Genomic DNA, 20,710 nt, shown 5'->3' with positions numbered 1-20,710 from the left:
TTTTTTTTCAAGTGGTAGGACAATGCCTAGGAATCTCTGCCCCAGCCACTGAGATGCAGCCACCTCTGGGGTGGAAGACGGCAGGTGCTGTAACAGTCACAAAACAACATGACCTGCCGGGCCAGGATGGGCAGTGATAGTCTGTGCGTGTTCAAAGCCATGGGGGCCGTGAGCGGAGCTGGAGTTCAGCCAAACCTCAGGGTGAAACGGCTTAGTACAGGGGCAGCATGTGTCCTGAGCCCCCCCAGTGCTGCCAGTGCCCCTCCCAACTTGGTGCCCCCTGCCAGCCCAGCACAACCGGTGCCCCTCACTCCTGACCCGCAGCCCCCTGCTAGCCCAGTTCTTCCCCAGCATCACCACCCTGCTCAGGTCTCCCTGCTCATGTAGCCCTGCGTGGGGCTGGCAGCGTGGTCCGTCCTGGCTAGGCTGCACTGCAATGGCTGCTGGGGGGGCCTGGCAGTGGCTGTTTGCTGGGGCTCGATGCGGCAGCTGCACCTGCAGGGCACCCCTGGGCTCTCCCCACCCCCTCCCTCACCATGGAGCCTGACTGTGGTCTCAGTAGCCTGGGCCAGGCAGCGTGACCAGAGCCTGTGCATGGGGGGTGGCTGTGTGCTGCAGGGGGAGATGAGGGGGTGCCTGGTGGGTGAGTGGCAATTGCAGGTGCATGAGTTGAGTATCAAGGGTGGAGCATATTGGGGTGGCTGGGTGTCGGGGAGGGCTCAGTGTGTGCAATTGGGCCATTCCTCTGTCACTCAGCTCCTGGCTGGTGCCCGCTGCCCATGGGCCTGGCACTGAGGCCTGTTGCCCGCCCCACCTCTCAGCCCTCTGCCTTGCTCTGTGTGTGTAGGGGGGGCGGCGGTGAGTGCCCCTTGCTGGCCTGTTCCCTGCACCCTGGCCCAACCTCCACCAGGCCGCATTTGGCCTGGGGTAAAGCCCCCATCGTCCCCACTAAGGGTCACTTGCTTGGTCAGCCTGCTCGGCTCAATGGCCTGGGCTGGGTTCAGCCCCTTTGAGCGTAAACCCCGCAGCACGGGGCAGAGCTTGGCCCCAGTGGTGTTGGGGCCCCAGGGGCTAGAGCAGTAGCATCGCGCTCAGCCAAGAGTGGGCGCCCCAGCACCAGCCAAAGATCCGGTCGCCGAGCCCCCACAGTGACTGGCCGGCGGGGGCCATGTGGGGCCCAGATCCCCAGCCTCTCGCCACATCCACCATGTGGGGGCGCCCCAGGATCAGCTCTCCCTGTTGGTGCTGTGGCGGGCGGTGCTGATCCCCCCCGCCCCGCTCACATACGAGGCTGGCACCGGGCTCCCCGCCCCCGGAGCTAATTCAGCTTTTTTATTTCCTCTCCACAGTTCAGACAAAGCCTCCAAGCCGGGTCCCTTGTTCTGCCTCCGACCCCCGGGCCCGGCTGGCGCCGAGGGCCAATAAATACATGGGGGGGCAGCAGGTGGCTATAAATTAACAGGGTCAAAGTGCAAAACTGCAGGATTCCTCCCCCACCCCGGGCAAAGGGGCTTCACCCTCTAAGAGCCTCCGCCCCAGGTGTGCAATGGAGATGGGTGGTTAGGTGGGGGAGCTGGTGGGCTGGGGGTGGGTCAACAGGGAAGGGGAGATGCCAACACTAGAAATAAATTACTAGCTGGGGGTGTTGCGGGGGGAGTCACTGGGGCCCGCCCATGGCGGAAGGTGGAACAGCAGGTGATGGGTGATTTTAGCAGCATAAATTCAGCGTTTAACAGCGGTGCCACCCCAGTGCCTGGGGCTGGCACCCGCTGGGGGTCCCTGGTGCTGCCCGGAGCCCTGCTGAATGACGCCCGGGGCTGGTGCTGTGGAGGGAGCAGGGCACCCTGGGCAGCAGGCCCCCCGCCAGCTGTCGCCACCTTGCGGCTCCCTTCGGGCAGGGAAGGGCATCTGTGGGCTCCCTTGGCTGCATCTCTGCAGGTCCCAGCCAGCCCCTCCGCTGGGCCCCTTTCCCCATGGAGTGGGGCGGGTGGGGACAAGGCCCGTGCCAAGGACCCAGGATCACCGGGGCAAAGGGAGCTGGGAGCGGGGCCTTTGGAAAGGCAGGGTGCCAGGGCAGGGGGTGTTAGGTAACACCAGGCTCCTGGGGGCAGGTGTAGAGAGCTGCCCAGCCTGACACCACCTCCTGGTGTGACTATCACTTCACCCCCCAAAGGGACTGGGGCCCACTTCCAAAGTGACATGCCTCTTAGAACGACCTGGGGGCTAGTGGTTGGGGTGGGGGTGCTGGGAGCCAGGACTCCTGGGTTCTATCCCTAGCTCTGGGAAGGGAGTGGGGTGTAGTGGTTACGGGGGGGGGGGCTGGGAGCCAGGATCCTGGGTTCTATCCCCAGCTCTGGGAGGGGAGTGCGGTGTAGTGGTTACAGCAGCAGGGGGCTGGGAGCCAGGAGTCCTGGGTTCTATCCTCAGCTCTGGGAGGGGAGTGGGGTGTAGTAGTATAAAGAAGCAGGAGCTGGGAGCCAGGACTCCTGGGTTCAATTGTCAGTTCTGCCCTGACTCACTGTGTGTCCTTACGTGACACTCTTCCTCTCGCTCTGCCTCAGTTTCCCCAGCTGCGAAACGGGGCCATGGGGTGGCTACGTGGGAAGGAGTGGCGCTGGGGCTGGGCAGGGCAGACGCAGCCTGCCCCAAGCAGAGGGAGCTGGCAGGGGTCCATGAGGGGGAGGCCAGAGGACTGGCGGGCAGGAACAGATGCACCCAGCCAGCAGCCCAGGGCCAGGGCAGGCCCAGGAGGGGACTGGAGAGATGGTCCCCTGACGGCGGGAGGGGCCCGAGCCACACAGTCTGGCTCCGGGTGGGAAGGGGCCCGCGGGCTTGGTGTGCTGTCACCCAGGCGTCCCCAGCTCTGGTCCTGGCTGGGCCCGGGGTGTGAGGCCTCCTGGGGAGGAGGGCTGACGGGCACCCTCGCAGTGCTGGCCAGGCGGAGACAGGGATGGCAGGCGGGGGCAGCGGGGCGAGCGCCCAGCCTCGCTCAGGACGGCTCGCCCGGGTCCTGGCCAGGCACCGCCAGCCCAAAGCCGCCGGTACAAAGGAGCAGGTATCCCGCCTTGGTGATGCAGGGCCTAAGTACCTGTGAGGAAAATGCACCATCAGCAAGGGCACCCCCACGGGCAGAGGGGGCTCAAGGGCTAGGGGCTGCTCAGCAGCTGACCCCCCCAGCTCATTTTTCCCATTCCCCACTCTCCTGAGCCAGCTGGTCCCTGCCATGGGTCCAGATCAGAGCCAGAGGGAAAAGGCCCCATGTCCCATTCCCTGCCCCCCTCACCATGGAGCCAGATGGAAGCTGGTGCACCATAGATGGGCCCTCACTCGCCCCCCACAAAGTGACATGTTCACTATAAACACCTGCCCCACAGAGGCCGAGCAGGGCTGTCAGCGGATGCCTGGCAGGAGGCCTGGGGGTCCCAGGCGGGAGGGTCACACTAGGGTAGGGGGGACTGGAGCTGATGGGGGAGAAGCCCCCAATTCTGAGGCTGGCTGCAGAGGGAGCTGGTGGCCAGCTGTTTGCTGAACCCCATAGTCTTGGGCAGGGGCAGGTCTTTCCCCTGCCCCGGCTGGGACGAGGGGGGTGCAGTTGTAGATGCTGGCAGACCAGGAGCCATGACCCTCCTGCTGGGCAAGGACTGACCTCCCCCCGCCCCATGTGACATCGGGCACCTCTCTCGGGGCGGGGGGCCAGTCTCAGTTTCTCCCCCACCCTCCCTCCAGCTGCAGCCTCCAGGACGCATGTGTCCCATCCCCCATCCCAGTTCTGTCCCTTCGTGGGGACTCTCCAGCCCTGGGCTGAGGAGTGGGGGGGGCTCTTTGTCTCCCCCCAGCTGTGTGTCTCCACAGATGTCTGGGGGCAGGGAGGAGAGGTGGCGAGAGGGACGGGGGCGGGGACAGGACCAACCCTAACGCAAGGGCCATCTCGGTGCTGCCCAGAAAGGGGCGCTGGCAGGCCCAGTGGGGTGACACACGGGGTTAGTTGGATGGGGGGGGGCAGGAAAGCACCTTAAGCAAAAGGTTAAGCAGGTGGGGACCTGGGGGGCAAGCGGAGGTCAGATTGTAGCTGCCACCAGCACAAGTTGGCTTGAAAACAAACCCCAGCCTGAGCCCCAAAGGTGGAACTGGGCAGGGTGGGCACAGAGCCAGGCACAGAGCTGGGCAGTGGGCACAGAGCCAGGCACAGAGCTGGGCAGCAGGGACAGAGATGGGCACAGAGCCAGGCATGGGGCAAATATCTGGGCACAGAACTGGGCAGGGGACACAGACAGCTGGGCACAGGGCAGGGCGGGCGAGGAGTCGGGCGGGTGAGAAGCCGAGCGGGGGGCAGGGCAGGTGAGGAGCCAGGCGGGGGGCAAGGGTGGGTGAGAAGCCGAGCGGGGTGCAAGGTGGGTGAGGAGCCAGGTGGGGGCAGGGCGGGTGAGGAGTCGGGTGGGTGAGAAGCCAGGCGGGGGGCAGGGTGGGTGAGAAGCCGAGCGGGGGGCAGGAGGGGTGAGGAGCCAGGCGGGGGGCAGGGCGGGTGAGAAGCCGAGCGGGGGGCAGGAGGGGTGAGGAGCCAGGCGGGGGGCAGGGCGGATGAGAAGCCGAGCGGGGGGCAGGACGGGTAAGGAGCCAGGCAGGTGAGCAGCAGGGGCCGACGTACCCTAGAAAAGAGCAGCAAGTGGCGGTACAGAGGTACCACAAGCGGGTATTCACAGAGTCGCGCTGCCATGGTGCCGCCTTGCTGGAAAGAGAAAGCAGAGATGCCCCGATCAGCGGAGTTGGCCGGGGGGGGCAGCACTGGGGCTGGACCCAGGCCAAACCTCCTCCCAGACCTGCCCCGGCAGGGGGAAGGGGACCAGGCCCTGCTCTTCACCCCAGCCCTGGCACAAGCGGGCAGAGCCCCCGCCCTTTGGCTCCCCAGCCATGCCCCCTGCACATCCAGGCTCCCCGAGCTGCCCACAGCCGTGACCCATGCTCCAACCCCCAACCCCTGGGTGTGGGGCCCTGAGTGTCACAGTTGGGACGTAGCCTGGTGACCAGCCCCGGTGCTGAGCCGCAGGCAAGCCCCACTCCAGACGGTGGCCCCAGGCCAGGCTTACATCAGCAGGGTGCTCCGTGCGGCACGGCCAGGGGGCAGCGCAGCCGGGGGGCCGCCCCACAGCAGCTGCAAGGAAAAGAGAGAGGTGGGACCGTGCGCGGCCCGAGGCCAGCCATGCAGGATTCACCGCCGACGGGCCCCCACCACCCAGCCATGCAGCGGTGACCCCCTCCACCTGTGGGGCAGATGGGCTCCCACCACCCAGCCATGCAGAGCCACGGCCCTTGCCGAGCTTTGTGGGCACCAGAGCGCCCGCCTCAGCCATGCACAGACCCCTATCTCACAGGCAGGCTCAGCCCTAGGTGAACCGATGCCCCCACCCGCGCGGGCACCAGGGGGCAGCACATCAGCTCCCCAACGGGTCGGTTTGGCCAGGCACAGGGGCTGGGCGCGTGTATCCTGCCCCTCGCGGGGCTGTGCCCAGGGCTCTCGGGTTGATTCCCGGCTCACACCCGCTACTGCAGGAGGCAAAGCCCAGGCTAGCGCCGGGACAGCCGGACGTCACCAGCCTGGAATGGTCCCTGCCCCCCGTCCCGCCCAATTAATTACGGTCCTGCCCATCTCTGGTCCCTTCCGTCAGCCTCAAAACCCCCAGCCCCCCTGGAGGTCGGGCTGCTTACAGGGGGACCCCCAGCCGGCACGGAGATGCAGCTGCCTCTGGGGAGGGACATGGCAGCTGTTTAACAGCCACATGAGGTGGGCACAGGGGGCCTGCCACAGGCCGATTTCCCCGGCACAGGGCTGGGGCAGGGGAGGGGAATCGAGGGGAAAGTGAGGGGGGGGCTGGGGGAGGAGAAAGCGGAGGGTGGAGAGGGGGAGTGAAGGGGACGGGGTGCAGAGCAAAGGGCGTGACACAGGGGTGGAGAGGGAGAGGCCCGGGGGGGAGGGGGGAAAAGGGTCCAAGGGGACAGGCCTGGGGCAGGGCCCGGAGGGGGCAGGGCAGGGGGGTAGGAGGCAGGGCAGGGAGGCAGGGGGCAAGTCAGTGGGGGCAAGGGGGGTAGGAGGCCCGAGGCAGGGCCCGGAGGGGGCAGGGGACGGCGGGGGGGGCACTTGCCTTCCTCCCCGGGTGGTTTCATCCCCTCGATTTGTGCCTCCAATCGCTTGATCTGAGCTTCCAGTTCCAGGTTGCGGCTCTCGGCCTCCTGCAGGCGGCTGGGGGGGTCGGGGACACGTCAGGGGAGCCGAGTCCCAGAACCAGCAAATTCCCACCCCACCCATACAGGCCCCTTCACAAGGGCACCTCTAGCTGGCAGGGGGCACTGCCACTCCTCAGGGGAGGCAGCATTGGAAACCCACCCCCCAGGCAGCTTCAGGCCTCTGACCGCCCTGCCCATGCCCCCAGCTCTCCCCTGGGGTCCCTGCCCCCCACTGCCCATGCCCCCAGCTCCCCCTGGGGTCCCCGCCCCTCACCTGGCAAAGGTCTGGTTGGCCACCTTGACCATGCTGAGCTCCTGGCGCAGCCCCTCTCGCGTGTGCAGCTCCGACTCGAAGGCTGCCTGCAGCTCCAGGAAGGCGGCGAGATCCAGCTTCTGCCCGTCGGGCGCCTTGCAGGCCTGGCCGGGAGAGGGCGGCCGTGAGGGGGGCGAGGCTGGCTAGCAGGGGGCTGCGGGTCGGGAGTGAGGGGCACCCACCGGGCTGAGGGGAGCCCATGCCCCCAGCTCTCCACTGGGGTCCCCCCTCACTGCCCATGCCCCTGGTTCCCCCCAGGGGTCCTTGCCCTCCCCCCACACTTCCCATAACATTTTTTAAAAACGAGTCCTCATGATTTTTAAGCCAATCTCGTGATTTCGGGGCGTGGCAACACTGAGAAGTTAAGGATTATTATTTAGCATTTACATTATGGTAGGTTTTGGGCCGGGGGGCGGGGGGAACAGGACTGGGACCTTGTCTTGATCTTACAAATCAAGACACATGGAACGTAGACTGCATGGGGGAGAAGTCTATGTAACTCATGTAGTTGTTGATACATGTGTGGCCTCAAATATTACCAATCCCCCCCCCCCCCAAAAACCAACCATCTCCCCAACAGACCTACAGTCTGGAAAGCATTCGTCCCTCATACTGTTGAAAAGACTGACAGCAGAAAGGATCCCAGCTTCTTAAACAATCCTCTAGCACAGGGGTTCTCAAACTGGGGGTTGGGACCCCTCAGGGGGTCACAAGGTTATTACATGGGAGGGTCACGAGCTGTCAGCCTGCACCCCAAACCCTGCTTTTCTTCCAGCATTTATAATAGTGTTAAACATACTGTAAAATTTATATGGGGGGGTGACACACGAGAGCATTGCTGTGTGAAAGGAGTTACCAGTACAAAAGTTTGAGACCCACTGCTCTAGGAAGACAAAGAATCTCACACCTACAGACTCACAAAATGGTCCCAAGAAATTGTAACCAAAGCAGAGATTTCAGATTTTTCAACTAAAGCCGCTTTAAAGAACCATCAGCCCAGCAAAACTCTCGCTATTTTTCTGACCAGAAAAATCTTCCCCAGACAGAGTTGCACCATTCCTGGTGCCACCGCAATACCAGGTTGATGTATAAGGTGGGCAGAGCAAGCTCCTAGCCCAGCCCGTTTCAAAACCCAATTTAAGGCACGCTCCTGAACCACGATTACACTGATACGACAGGTTGCAGCGTAGCAGCCGTGTTAGTCTGTATTCGCAAAAAGAAAAGGAGGACTTGTGGCACCTTAGAGACTAACAAATTTATTAGAGCATAAGCTTTCGTGAGCTACAGCTCACTTCATCGGATGCATTTGGACTGATAAGACAGAAACAATGATTGATTTTAACGCAGAGAAACAATGCTGAGACACCATGCCGCGCGCCCAGCCCTGCGCCCCATGCTCTCTACCTCACCGTGACCAACAAACACCATCGCTAGGTAACTCTACGTGAGGTCACTTCCCCGACATGACTCCAGTGGCAGGATTCAAAGCGAGAGCCCTGAACACACAATTCTGTTCAAAGACAGACAAGTCTTGCAGCTGCCTTCCCCTAATGCCCCTACTCTACTTGCGCTACATTGATGACATCTTCATCATCTGGACCCATGGAAAAGAAGCTCTTGAGGAATTCCACCATGATTTCAACAATTTCCATCCCACCATCAACCTCAGCCTGGACCAGTCCACACAAGAGATCCACTTCCTGGACACTACGGTGCTAATAAGCGATGGTCACATAAACACCACCCTATATCGGAAACCTACTGACCGCTATTCCTACCTACATGCCTCTAGCTTTCATCCAGATCATACCACTCGATCCATTGTCTACAGCCAAGCGCTACGATATAACCGCATTTGCTCCAACCCCTCAGACAGAGACAAACACCTACAAGATCTCTATCATGCATTCCTACAACTACAATACCCACCTGCTGAAGTGAAGAAACAGATTGACAGAGCCAGAAGAGTACCCAGAAGTCACCTACTACAGGACAGGCCCAACAAAGAAAACAACAGAACGCCACTAGCCATCACCTTCAGCCCCCAACTAAAACCTCTCCAACGCATCATCAAGGATCTACAACCTATCCTGAAGGACGAGCCATCGCTCTCTCAGATCTTGGGAGATAGACCAGTCCTTGCTTACAGACAGCCCCCCAATCTGAAGCAAATACTCACCAGCAACCACACACCACACAACAGAACCACTAACCCAGGAACCTATCCTTGCAACAAAGCCCGTTGCCAACTCTGTCCACATATCTATTCAGGGGATACCATCATAGGGCCTAATCACATCAGCCACACTATCAGAGGCTCGTTCACCTGTGCATCTACCAATGTGATATATGCCATCATGTGCCAGCAATGCCCCTCTGCCATGTACATTGGCCAAACTGGACAGTCTCTACGTAAAAGAATGAATGGACACAAATCAGACGTCAAGAATTATAACATTCAAATACCAGTCGGAGAACACTTCAATCTCTCTGGTCACTCGATCACAGACCTAAGAGTGGCTATACTTCAACAAAAAAGCTTCAAAAACAGACTCCAAGGAGAGACTGCTGAATTGGAATTAATTTGCAAACTGGATACAATTAACTTAGGCTTGAATAGAGACTGGGAATGGATGAGTCATTACACAAAGTAAAACTATTTCCCCATGGTATTTCTCCCCCCCCACCCCACCCCCCACGGTTCCTCTGATATTCTTGTTAACTGCTGGAATTAGCCTACCTGCTTGTCACCATGAAAGGTTTTCCTCCTTCCCCCCCCTGCTGTTGGTGATGGCTTATCTTAAGTGATCACTCTCCTTACAGTGTGTATGATAAACCCATTGTTTCATGTTCTCTGTGTGTGTGTATATAAATCTCTCCTCTGTTTTTTCCACCAAATGCATCCGATGAAGTGAGCTGTAGCTCACGAAAGCTTATGCTCTAATAAATTTGTTAGTCTCTAAGGTGCCACAAGTACTCCTTTTCTAGCTGCCTTCCTCTGGCTGGTTTCCCTCTACGCTCCTAATTTGCATAAGCCCGCCCACTGCCCTGTGACTAGCAATCTCTCACTGTGCACGCTTACAGCAAACCAGGGCAAAGAAAGACTCTGCGCAGCCCCATGCTCTTTTCTGCTCCTTCCCACACAACTGCACCGGGTTGCCAAAAGGGCCCCAGCCCAGCCTGCTCTCAAGGCGGGGGGCCGGGAGCACCCCATGACCCCCAGCCCTGACTCCAGCACCGGTGCATCCCGTCATCCCCCCAGCCCTCTGCCCTCCCTGACTCCTGCAACCCCCCCACCCCACCTGCACCCCTCACACCCAATGGGAGCTGCCCCAGGTAAGCGCTCCACACGCCAACCTCCTGCCCCAGCCCTGAGGCCCCCCCCACACCCTAACTCCTAGTCAGACCCTGCACCCCAACCCCCAGCCTGCTCCCGCACCCTAACTGCCTCCCAGACCCTGCACCCCCAGCCCTGAGCCCTCCTGCACCCTAACTGCTGGCCAGACCCTGCATCCCAATGTTTTCTTAAGGGCTCTTATCCAAAGCGCTTTACACTAGTTAGCTAACGGTACAAACAATATTTGGAAAGATCATTAAGTGGTTCGCTGAGACCCCCAGTGATTTTCAAGTGGTCTGTGGAAAAATAAATTAGACTAGAAAAACTGTCAACTTTACTTTCATTTACTTGTTATTACTTATAGGAGGAGGATGAAGGAAAAAAGAATGAAAAAGGGGGGCGGATATTGTTTTTTTTCTTGGCTGGCCCCAAAAATGAAGCTGAGCACAGGGCCCCACTAATTCTGAATCTGCCGCTGGGGGGGACTAGCAGAGCTGGGGGGAGCCCAGGGCTGGGCTAGGAGGGGGCTGTGGGTTGGGACCCCACAGCAGGAAGTCGATTGCGCCCCCCAAGTGCAGCCACTTACCAGGTCTCCGGGAGGCAGGTTGGGGGGCTGCTCCTGCGGGGGGCGGCCCTGGTCACACTCCAGCTCCATGGCGATTTCCCGGCCCCTGTCCCCCGGCTCATTCTGTCTGATAGGAGGGAGAATCTCACGGCCCCGCCTGGAGCCCCAGGGCCAACCCCCAACCCCACTGTGCCCCCTACAGCTGGCCCCAGCCCCCACTGCACCGCCTCAGGGCTGGCCCCAGCCCCCAATCCCACTGTGCCCCCCACAGCCGGCCCCAGCCCCCAACCCTACTTCGCCCTCCTTCAGCTGGCCCCCCCCCTCCTCGCAGCTCTGCCAGAGCCGGCCCCAACCCTACTTCGCCCCCCCTACAGCTGGCCCCCCCTCCTCGCAGCTCTGCCAGAGCCGGCCCCAGCCCCCAAACCCAATGCGTCCCCCCCACGGCCAGCACCCCAGTACCCCCAGCCCTGAAAGGGCAGCTCCATTCCCCTCCCCCATGCCTCCCAACTTCCCCCAGCCCTGCCAGGTTCACCCACAGCCCCCAACCCCACGTGCACCCCACAGGTGGCCCCTCCCCCCCATGCCTACCCAGTCCTGCCAGGCCAGCCACAGGCTCCCACACCCCCCGACCCAGACTCCTGCGCCCCACCCCAACCCTATCAGGGTTTCCTGCACCCCCACACCCTGACAAGCAAACCTATGCTCTGCTCACCCCCAGTCCCCACCATGGCTCCCCCCACCACCAGGCCTCAGTCCTGGGGGGAGGCCCCGTCACATCCCCAGGCCCCATGTCGCCCTCTCCCGTACCCCAAGCACCCCCTTACTTGAGGCTGGTGCTGGTGTAGGAGAAGCCCACGAAGGGCAGGTGCACGCCCAGCGGGGAGCTCTCCAGCACGTCTGACAGTGTCTCCTGGGGGCGACACCAAGGGGGGCCCTGAACTGGGGGGGCCGTGGCTCCACACCCACCCCCGCCAGGCCTGCCCCATGTGCCCCCCCACAGCTCCAAACTCTGTTGGCCGACATGGCCCTGCCTTCCATGCTCTCTGCCGGCGCTGGGCCAGTTGCGTTAGCCATGCAAGCAAAAGCCAGACACGTGTGCAGGTGATTCACGGCTCCATGTGGACATGCAAGAGGTGGGTGGGAGTATAGGTTTGAGGGGCGGGCAGGGGATGACTGGGGGGCTGGCGGGAGGTAGGTGGGAGGGGCGAGTGGGAGGTGGGAGGGGTGGTGGATGGGGGCCTGGTGGGCTGGGGGGACGATGGGGGTGATAAGTGGTGACTGGGGGGGCAGGGGTGGATGGGGGGCAGTAGGTGGGGGCTGGTGGGCAGGGGTGGATGGGGGGTAGGTGAGGGCTGGCGGACAGGGGGGCTGGAGGGTGGTAGGTGGGGGCAGTAGGTGGGGGCAGGGGGTGGATGGAGGCAGTAGGTGGGGCTGGGGGGTACAGGGTGGATGGGGGTAGTAGGTGGGGGCTAGGGGCCAGAGGTGGATGAGGACAATAGGTGGGGGCAGTAGGTGGGGGCTCGGGGTCACGGGGTGGATGAGAGGCAGTAGGTGGGGGCTGGGGGTAGGGGGGCTGGCGGGCGGTAGCTGGGGGGCTGGTGGGCAGATAGGGAAACTCTATGCTGGCTCAGTTGGGAAAGGGATGGGAGGGTCTGGGAGTTCATGTTATTTTGCCCCCCCGGGGCAGGCGGCGAGGGCAGATCTCAGCCTGCAGCAGGGCAGGGGACCCCCCCTTCCCAGGGGGCACCCAGGGTCTCCTGGGCCCGGTCCTCTGGCACTCAGCCCCTCAGCACCAAGGAGAAAACGAACCGCCCTGGGAGCCCTGCCCCTGCCCCCGCCCCACACCGGGGTCAGCGCCGGCTCCAGGACATGGCTGGCGACTTTCCCACCCGCTTGGCACAGCCACAAACGACACACAAGCCGGGGCAGGTTGTGATGGAACAGGTCTGTTCTTAATGTTTCCTCTGAATAGTGTGGGGGTGCCTCAGTTTCCCCTATGCAGTTCTTAAGTCTCTAGGTGCTGTGTTAAGGGTGTATGATCCTTGCAGAGCCCTAGAGGGCAGGTGTGTGCAGGGGTCTGGACACAGAGAAGGGCCAACACCCTGTTTGCTGGCAACTGATGTCCTGGGCCCTTCCCCCCTGCAAGGTGAGAGCTAAAGGGTTGGAGAACAAAGGAATCAGGTGCCCTCCTGGCCCGGGAAAGGGACAAAGCCCAGGTGGGGTGGGGGTGGGGGGGTTCAGTTTGGGGCTGGCTGGGGACATGGAGTGAAGTGCAGATAGGGTTGTCTAGCTCACTACCCCCCAAAATGGACCCGGCTGAGGGGTCCTGTTCTCTGCACCTACAAGCTCTGTGTCAGACCATGTTCCTGTCGTCTAATAAACCTTCTGTTTTACTGACTGGCTGAGAGTCACGTTTGACTGCGGAGTTGGGGGGCAGGACCCTCTGGCCCCCCTAGGACCCCACCTGAGCGGACTCGCTGTGGGAAGCGCACGGAGGGGCAGAGGATGCTGGATGCTCCGAGGTCAGACCCAGGAAGGGGGAAGCCGGGTGAGCTGTGTGTCCTGCAGACAGGCTGCTCCCACAAAGGAGACTCCCCCCAGAGTCCTGCCTGGCTTCGTGGGGAGCAGTCCCAGAGCATCCCCCGGGGACTCCGTGACACACGTCATCCCTCCCTGTGGGCAGGCGGGAATGGGGGGCTCAGTTTATAGTGGCAGCTGCCCCCAGTCCCTGGCCTCAGCTACTGCAGCTCTAACCCATGCTCTGCCCTGTCTGTGCCACCCCCAACCTCCCATCCGTCCTCTATGGGCCCTGGGGGGGGCAGGGAATAGCCACAGTGCAGGGCGCCCCAGCTACACCCGGATCTGCCCCCTATGGGCCTGGGGGGCAGGGAATAGCCACAGTGCAGGGCGTCCTGGCCACAACCCAGGGGCTGGGAGCAGGACCCTTACGCCAGCTCCATGCTAGCCAGTGGTGGGGATATTCAGGGGGTGCTTCCCGCCACTTTAGGGCCATTCTGCAGTGCCAGGGGGCCTGAGCTGGCCAGAGATGTCGCACGTGGCGATGCCAGGCTGAGGGCGCTGCACCAGGCCCGCGGGCACGTCCCACCATTGCACGCCCAGAGTGTCGCCGGGTGGCCCGGCCAGGGGGCGTGTGGAGCCAGCCCCCGAGTGACAGTGGGGGCAGCCCAAGGTGAGAGCGGGATGCAGCGGGGGAGGGGGGCAGCCATGCGGGGCGCGGATTGGGGGGGGCTGAGAAATGAAAGGTCACGTACCCCGCCCCCGCTCACCATGTCCGTCAGGCAGTCGTCCACCACATCGAAGTTGGAGGTGTCGGTGGCGTTGGCAAACTCGGGGGCGAAGGGCGGGGTGAACGCCCGCAGCCCCTCCCAGTCCACGCCTGCGAAGAAGGGGTGCTCCCGGAAATCCCGCACCCCGTTCCGGCCCAGCCGCGTCTCCCGGGGGCAGAGCAGCCCTTGGATCAGGGCCCGGGCGTCGTCTGGCACGTCTGGCGCAGAGAGCGGGAAGCGAAAGTGCTCCTGAAAGGCAGGAGGCAGGGAGCTCAGAGGCGTGGGGTGGGGGCACACAGGGGATGCTGGGCATGGAGATGGGGGACAGGGTGGGCAGGTGGAGATGGGGAGAAATGGGGGTGCAAGGCACTGGGCATTGATGAGGGGCAGAGCACTGGGGGTGGAGATGGGGGGCAGGGTGCTGGGGCAGGGCTGGGGCAGAGATGCGGGGCAGGGCACTGGGATAGAGATGGGATCAGGGCTGGGGTGGAGATGGGGGCAGGGCACTGGGGCAGAGATGGAGGCAGGGCGCTAGGGTAGAGATGGGGGGCAGGGCACTAGGGTGGAGATGGGGGGCAGGACACTGGGGCAGAGATGGGCGGCAGGGCAGTGGGGTAGAGATGGGGGCAGAGATGGGCAGAGCGCTGGGTTGGAGATGGGGGCAGGGCACTCAGGTGGAGATGGGGGGCAGGGCACTGGGGCAGAGATGGGCGGCAGGGCAGTGGGGTAGAGATGGGGGCAGAGAAGGGCAGAGCGCTGGGTTGGAGATGGGGGCAGGGCACTGGGGCAGAGATGGGCAGAGCACTGGGGCAGAGATGGGGGCAGGGTGCTAGGGTAGAGATGGGGGGCAGGGCACTAGGGTGGAGATGGGGGGCAGGACACTGGGGCAGAGATGGGCGGCAGGGCAGTGGGGTAGAGATGGGGGGCAGGGTTCTGTGGGGAGGCGAGGGGATGCCTGGTAGTGGGTGGGGACTCCTAGGGTTCCAGGTGCTGGTGCTGCCTCCCCACCCCACTGCCCCCCCCACCTTGAAGTGGATGATCTTGCCGTAGGTCTCAACGATGGAGTCGGCGAAGAAGGGCGTGTGCCCGAAGAACATCTCGTAGGCGAAGACGCCCAGGGACCACCAGTCGCACTCAGTGCCGTACGAGTGGCTCCCGTCCTCCACGGCCTGCAGGATCTCGGGGGACAGGTAATCGGGCGTCCCCACTGCCACCGACGAGCAGATCTGCCAGGAGGGGGAGGAAGAGAGGATTCAGCAGGTGGGGGCACCATTTTGGACCCTCCTCTTGTTTTCGGTGCCACAAGGCCCATGGCATGGCAGGGTCCCTTTGCCCACCGCACACCGTGTGCTCCCTGCATAGAGAGGCAGAGCGGCTTCTGCTGACTCACCCAGACTCCTGGATCAGCTGTGTCCTAGCTGCTCAGTCCGGGAGCATGGCAGGGTGAGGCAGAGCAAACTAGAAGCAGGGAGCGAGGACAGGGAGTCCCCCCACCCCAGCCGTGGCAGAGAGGGGTTTGCCAGTCGGCATATCTCCGGCTGGAAGCTGTGTCGTTTGCCCCTGCGCTGTTGCCCGACGCGGCCAGCTTGGGGGTGGGGGGGCACTGCACTCACCGTGCCGTCCTCCCGGAGCTTGAGGCAGGAGCCGAAGTCCCCCAGGCGGATGTGCCCGCAGCGGTCGAGCAGGATGTTGTCGGGTTTGATGTCTCTGGAGGGAGGGTGGGGGGGGGCACAGACAGAAAGAGAGTGTTGCAGGGGGAGTTAGGGAGTCTCCCCCTCGCTCCCAGGTGACGTTCGCTTCCCCCAGCCCTGAGCCCTGGCAACTTTGGGACTGCACAGCAGTTTGAGACAGGAAGTGGAGGACCATGCCCACCCCCCGCGAGAAGCCACTGGGGGCCCAGGCTGCCACAAAGCCGGGACGCCGGGAAAATGTTCCAGCTCCTGCCAACAGGACCCCGGGCTTGTGAATACTCCCGATGGCACGTTCAGCAGGACGGCGCCCCCTGGTGACAGGCTGGGGCACCACTGACCGAGGGGAGAGCGCCCCCCCGTGGCTTCACCCCGCTCCCCGCAGCACAGCACCCCCTAGTGCCAGGCTGGGGCATCACTGACCTAGGGGAGAGCGCCCCCCCGTGGCGTCACCCTGCTCCCCGCAGCACAGCGCCCCCTAGTGCCAGGCTGGGGCACCACTGACCGAGGGGAGAGCGCCCCCCGTGGCTTCACCCCGCTTCCCGCAGCACAGCGCCCCCTAGTGCCAGGCTGGGGCACCACTGACCGAAGGGAGAGCACCCCCCCGTGGCTTCACCCCGCTCCCCGCAGCACGGCGCCCCCTAATGCCAGGCTGGGACACCACTGACCGAAGGCAGAGCACCCCCCCTGTGGCTTCACCCCGCTCCCCGCAGCACGGTGCCCCCTAGTGCCAGGCTGGGGCACCACTGACTGAGGGGAGAGCGCCCCCCCGTGCCTTCACCCCGCTCCCCGAAGCACAGCGCCCCCTAGTGCCAGGCTGGGGCATCACTGACCTAGGGGAGAGCGCCCCCCCGTGGTTTCACCCCGCTCCCCGCAGCACGGCGCCCCCTAATGCCAGGCTGGGACACCACTGACCGAAGGCAGAGCGCCCCCCCTGTGGCTTCACCCCGCTCCCCGCAGCACGGTGCCCCCTAGTGCCAGGCTGGGGCACCACTGACTGAGGGGAGAGCGCCCCCCCGTGCCTTCACCCCGCTCCCCGAAGCACAGCGCCCCCTAGTGCCAGGCTGGGGCACCACTGACCGAAGGGAGAGCGCCCCCCCGTGGCTTCACCCCGCTCCCCGCAGCACGGCGCCCCCTAATGCCAGGCTGGGACACCACTGACCGAAGGCAGAGCGCCCCCCCCCTGTGGCTTCACCCCGCTCCCCGCAGCACGGTGCCCCCTAGTGCCAGGCTGGGGCACCACTGACTGAGGGGAGAGCGCCCCCCCGTGCCTTCACCCCGCTCCCCGAAGCACAGCGCCCCCTAGTGCCAGGCTGGGGCACCACTGACCGAAGGGAGAGCGCCCCCCCGTGGCTTCACCCCGCTCCCCGCAGCACGGCGCCCCCTAATGCCAGGCTGGGACACCACTGACCGAAGGCAGAGCGCCCCCCCTGTGGCTTCACCCCGCTCCCCGCAGCACAGCGCCCCCTAGTGCCAGGCTGGGGCACCACTGACTGAGGGGAGAGCGCCCCCCCGTGCCTTCACCCCGCTCCCCGAAGCACAGCGCCCCCTAGTGCCAGGCTGGGGCACCACTGACCGAAGGGAGAGCGCCCCCCCGTGGCTTCACCCCGCTCCCCGCAGCACGGCGCCCCCTAATGCCAGGCTGGGACACCACTGACCGAAGGCAGAGCGCCCCCCCCTGTGGCTTCACCCCGCTCCCCGCAGCACGGTGCCCCCTAGTGCCAGGCTGGGGCACCACTGACTGAGGGGAGAGCGCCCCCCCGTGCCTTCACCCCGCTCCCCGCAGCACAGCGCCCCCTAGTGCCAGGCTGGGGCACCACTGACCGAAGGGAGAGCGCCCCCCCGGGGCTTCACCCCGCTCCCCGCAGCACGGCGCCCCCTAATGCCAGGCTGGGACACCACTGACCGAAGGCAGAGCGCCCCCCCCTGTGGCTTCACCCCGCTCCCCGCAGCACGGTGCCCCCTAGTGCCAGGCTGGGGCACCACTGACTGAGGGGAGAGCGCCCCCCCGTGGCTTCACCCCGCTCCCCGAAGCACAGCGCCCCCTAGTGCCAGGCTGGGGCACCACTGACCGAAGGGAGAGCGCCCCCCCGTGGCTTCACCCCGCTCCCCGCAGCACGGCGCCCCCTAATGCCAGGCTGGGACACCACTGACCGAAGGCAGAGCGCCCCCCCTGTGGCTTCACCCCGCTCCCCGCAGCACGGTGCCCCCTAGTGCCAGGCTGGGGCACCACTGACTGAGGGGAGAGCGCCCCCCCGTGCCTTCACCCCGCTCCCCGAAGCACAGCGCCCCCTAGTGCCAGGCTGGGGCATCACTGACCTAGGGGAGAGCGCCCCCCCGTGGTTTCACCCTGCTTCCCGCAGCACAGCGCCCCCTAGTGCCAGGCTGGGGCACCACTGACCGAAGGAAGAGCACCCCCCCGTGGCTTCACCCCGCTCCCCGCAGCACGGCGCCCCCTAATGCCAGGCTGGGACACCACTGACCGAAGGCAGAGCGCCCCCCCTGTGGCTTCACCCCGCTCCCCGCAGCACGGTGCCCCCTAGTGCCAGGCTGGGGCACCACTGACTGAGGGGAGAGCGCCCCCCCGTGCCTTCACCCCGCTCCCCGAAGCACAGCGCCCCCTAGTGCCAGGCTGGGGCACCACTGACCGAAGGGAGAGCGCCCCCCCGTGGCTTCACCCCGCTCCCCGCAGCACGGCGCCCCCTAATGCCAGGCTGGGACACCACTGACCGAAGGCAGAGCGCCCCCCCTGTGGCTTCACCCCGCTCCCCGCAGCACAGCGCCCCCTAGTGCCAGGCTGGGGCATCACTGACCTAGGGGAGAGCGCCCCCCCCGTGGCTTCACCCCGCTCCCCGCAGCACAGCGCCCCCTAGTGCCAGGCTGGGGCACCACTGACCGAAGGGAGAGCGCCCCCCCGTGGCTTCACCCCGCTCCCCGCAGCACAGCACCTCCTAGTGCCAGGCTGGGGCATCACTGACCTAGGGGAGAGCGCCCCCCCGTGGCTTCACCCCGCTCCCCGCAGCACAGCACCTCCTAGTGCCAGGCTGGGGCATCACTGACCTAGGGGAGAGCGCCCCCCCGTGGCTTCTCCCCGCTCCCCGAAGCACAGCGCCTCCTAGTGCCAGGCTGGGGCATCACTGACCTAGGGGAGAGCGCCCCCCCGTGGCTTCACCCCGCTCCCCGCAGCACAGCGCCCCCTAGTGCCAGGCTGGGGCACCACTGACCGAGGGGAGAGCGCCCCCCCGTGGCTTCACCCCGCTCCCCGCAGCACAGCGCCCCCTAGTGCCAGGCTGGCGAGAGCCCCACCTCACTCTGCCTCTCTCCCTGCGGGTTCTGCCTGGAGGTTTCCCCTCCCAGGCCAGGCCCATGTGCCAAGGTCCCTGCAGGAAGCCAGGGGCCCAGACGCTCCCCTTCAACCAGCGCTAACGCAGGATCTCCCCAAACCCAGGCCCCGGGTCCCCCTCCCGGGCCATCTCCAGGCGCCGGCCTAGGATCTGCCTGCCTGTCTGTCTGTCCGTCCACCCCGTCCGTCTGCCCATCCATCGTGCTAGCCGGGAGCTCTCCGTCCCCTTCCCATCTCTCAGGCGCTTCTCCCCCAATTCTCACCCTCCCCCCCTGCTCGGGGGCCTTCCTGGGCCCTCTCCCTGGGCCCTGAACCTTTCCAGGCCTCGGTGGCTCATGTGATTTGGAGCCGGGCCCGGCCGAGATGATTCTGAATCTAGGACGGTGTTTATGGCTGGGGCAGAGCCAGCATCACGGGCTTGGGGGGGGGGGGGACAGGGGTTGTTGCGAAAGCCAAGAAATCCGACCTCGTTTGGTACCTTGGGACGCTGCCTGGCTGGCCGGGGCCCTGTGCACCCCACGGGGGAACGAGAGAGCTCCCACGTGCTCCAGCCCCGGGGGCTGCAGGTTGGGGAGCAAAGGGCTGATCTGATGCTCTGTCCTGACAATTAGCAGCCCCCCAGGGTAAGGGCCAGGGGGTATCTGGCTGGAGAAGGGGGTATGGAGAGGCAGGGGGTGTCTGGCTGGAGAAAAGGGGCCGGGGGAGACAGGGGTGTCTGATTGGCAAAGGGGGGCCAGGGGCTGCAGGGGGTGTCTGGCTTGAGAAAGGGAGGCCAGGGAGGCAGGGGGTGTCTGGCTGGAGAAGGGGGCTGGGGAAGGGGGGGTGTCTGGCTGGAGAAAGGGGGCAGGGGGAGGCAGGGGGTGTCTGGCTGGAGAAGGGGGCTGGGGAAGAGGGGGTGTCTGGCTGGAGAAGGGGGTGTGGGGGAGGCAGGGTGTGTCTGGCTGGAGAAGGGGGGATGGGGAAGGCAGGGGGTGTCTGGCTGGAGAAGGGGGGCAGGGGGTGTCTGGCTGGTGAAGGGGGCCGGGGGAGGCAGGGGGTGTCTGGCTGGAGAAGGGGGCTGGGGAAGGGGGGGGTGTCTGGCTGGAGAAGGGGCGTGGGCGAGGCAGGGGGTGTCTGGGTGGTGAAGGGGGGGGTGGGGGAGGCAGGGGGTGTCTGGCTGGAGAAGGGGGCCAGGACTTTGTCTGCCTGAGGCTCTAGGTGCTCGGCCGCTGGCTGGATCCCTGGATCTCACCGCGGGTCGTCCCCAGCTGAGATCCCAGGGGCCGCGCTCTGCTACCCTCCCCCCAGCGCAGGCTGCCCCCTCTGCTTGCAGTGCCCCACCCTGCCCCCCGGGGGTGCCCTACCTGTGCACGTAGCCCAGGCGGTGGATGGAGTCGATGGCCATCACCATCTCGGCCAGGTAAAAGCGGGCCATGTCCAGGGGGATGCGGTCCCCGAATTTGCTCAGCAGCGTCAGGAGGTCACCCCCCACGTAGTACTCCATCACCAGGTACTGCGGGAGCGGAGACGAGGCGTGACAGCGCCCCCGACAGGCCACCTTTGAGGGCAGCCCACCACGGGGGGCAGAGCAGCAGGGGAGAGACTGTGCTGGCAGTGTGGGGGGCTCCAGCCCTTGGTATGTTAGCTACACTAGACCCCCGCCCCTCCCAGAGCTGGGGATAAAACCCAGGAGTCCTGGTTCCCAGCCCTCCCCCCCCCCCGTTCTAACCACTAGACCCCACAGCCCTCTCTGAGCTGGGGATAGAACCCAGGAGTCCTGGCTCCCAGCCCCCCCTGCTCTAACCACTAGACCTCACAGCCTCCCTCAGCTGGGGATAGAACCCAGGAGTCCTGGTTCCCAGCCTCCCTACCCCGGCCCCCTCAGGGTGCTCTAATCTCAGAGCTTGTAGCAGGAGGTCCAGGAGATGTCTCATTCATAACATCCCATGTCAGGACATGGGGTCTCCACTCTGTCCCCT

At 64.6% G+C, this 20,710-nt stretch overlaps 1 protein-coding gene across 7 annotated transcripts in view; it reads right to left on the bottom strand.

Moving 5' to 3' along the window:
• Positions 1-1,318: 1,318 nt before the first annotated feature.
• DMPK (DM1 protein kinase) overlaps positions 1,319-20,710 on the bottom strand; it is a 37,652-nt gene continuing 18,260 nt past the window's right edge. The window contains exons 5-15 of one of the 7 annotated variants that reach the window (XM_038381663.2): positions 20,096-20,244; positions 15,335-15,428; positions 14,747-14,947; positions 13,707-13,970; positions 11,259-11,344; positions 10,456-10,561; positions 6,494-6,636; positions 6,138-6,235; positions 5,085-5,149; positions 4,646-4,722; positions 1,319-3,088 (exon numbers count right to left, since the gene is read on the bottom strand). In XM_038381663.2, the coding sequence (XP_038237591.1) occupies positions 2,500-3,088; positions 4,646-4,722; positions 5,085-5,149; positions 6,138-6,235; positions 6,494-6,636; positions 10,456-10,561; positions 11,259-11,344; positions 13,707-13,970; positions 14,747-14,947; positions 15,335-15,428; positions 20,096-20,244 (1,872 nt within the window). In that variant the 3' untranslated portion in view covers positions 1,319-2,499. Of the gene's footprint in view, positions 3,089-4,645; positions 4,727-5,084; positions 5,150-6,137; positions 6,236-6,493; positions 6,637-10,455; positions 10,562-11,258; positions 11,345-13,706; positions 13,971-14,746; positions 14,948-15,334; positions 15,429-20,095; positions 20,245-20,710 lie in introns of all 7 variants that reach the window. The other 6 variants (XM_038381664.2, XM_038381666.2, XM_038381667.2 and 3 more) reach the window with 6 other exon arrangements.

This window comes from Dermochelys coriacea, chromosome 23 (genome assembly GCF_009764565.3).
Source record: "Dermochelys coriacea isolate rDerCor1 chromosome 23, rDerCor1.pri.v4, whole genome shotgun sequence".
In the NCBI taxonomy this organism is placed as follows: Eukaryota; Metazoa; Chordata; order Testudines; family Dermochelyidae; genus Dermochelys; species Dermochelys coriacea.
The sequence above is the reverse complement of the archived record's forward strand: the minus strand, read 5'-3'. Positions and strand labels throughout refer to the sequence as shown.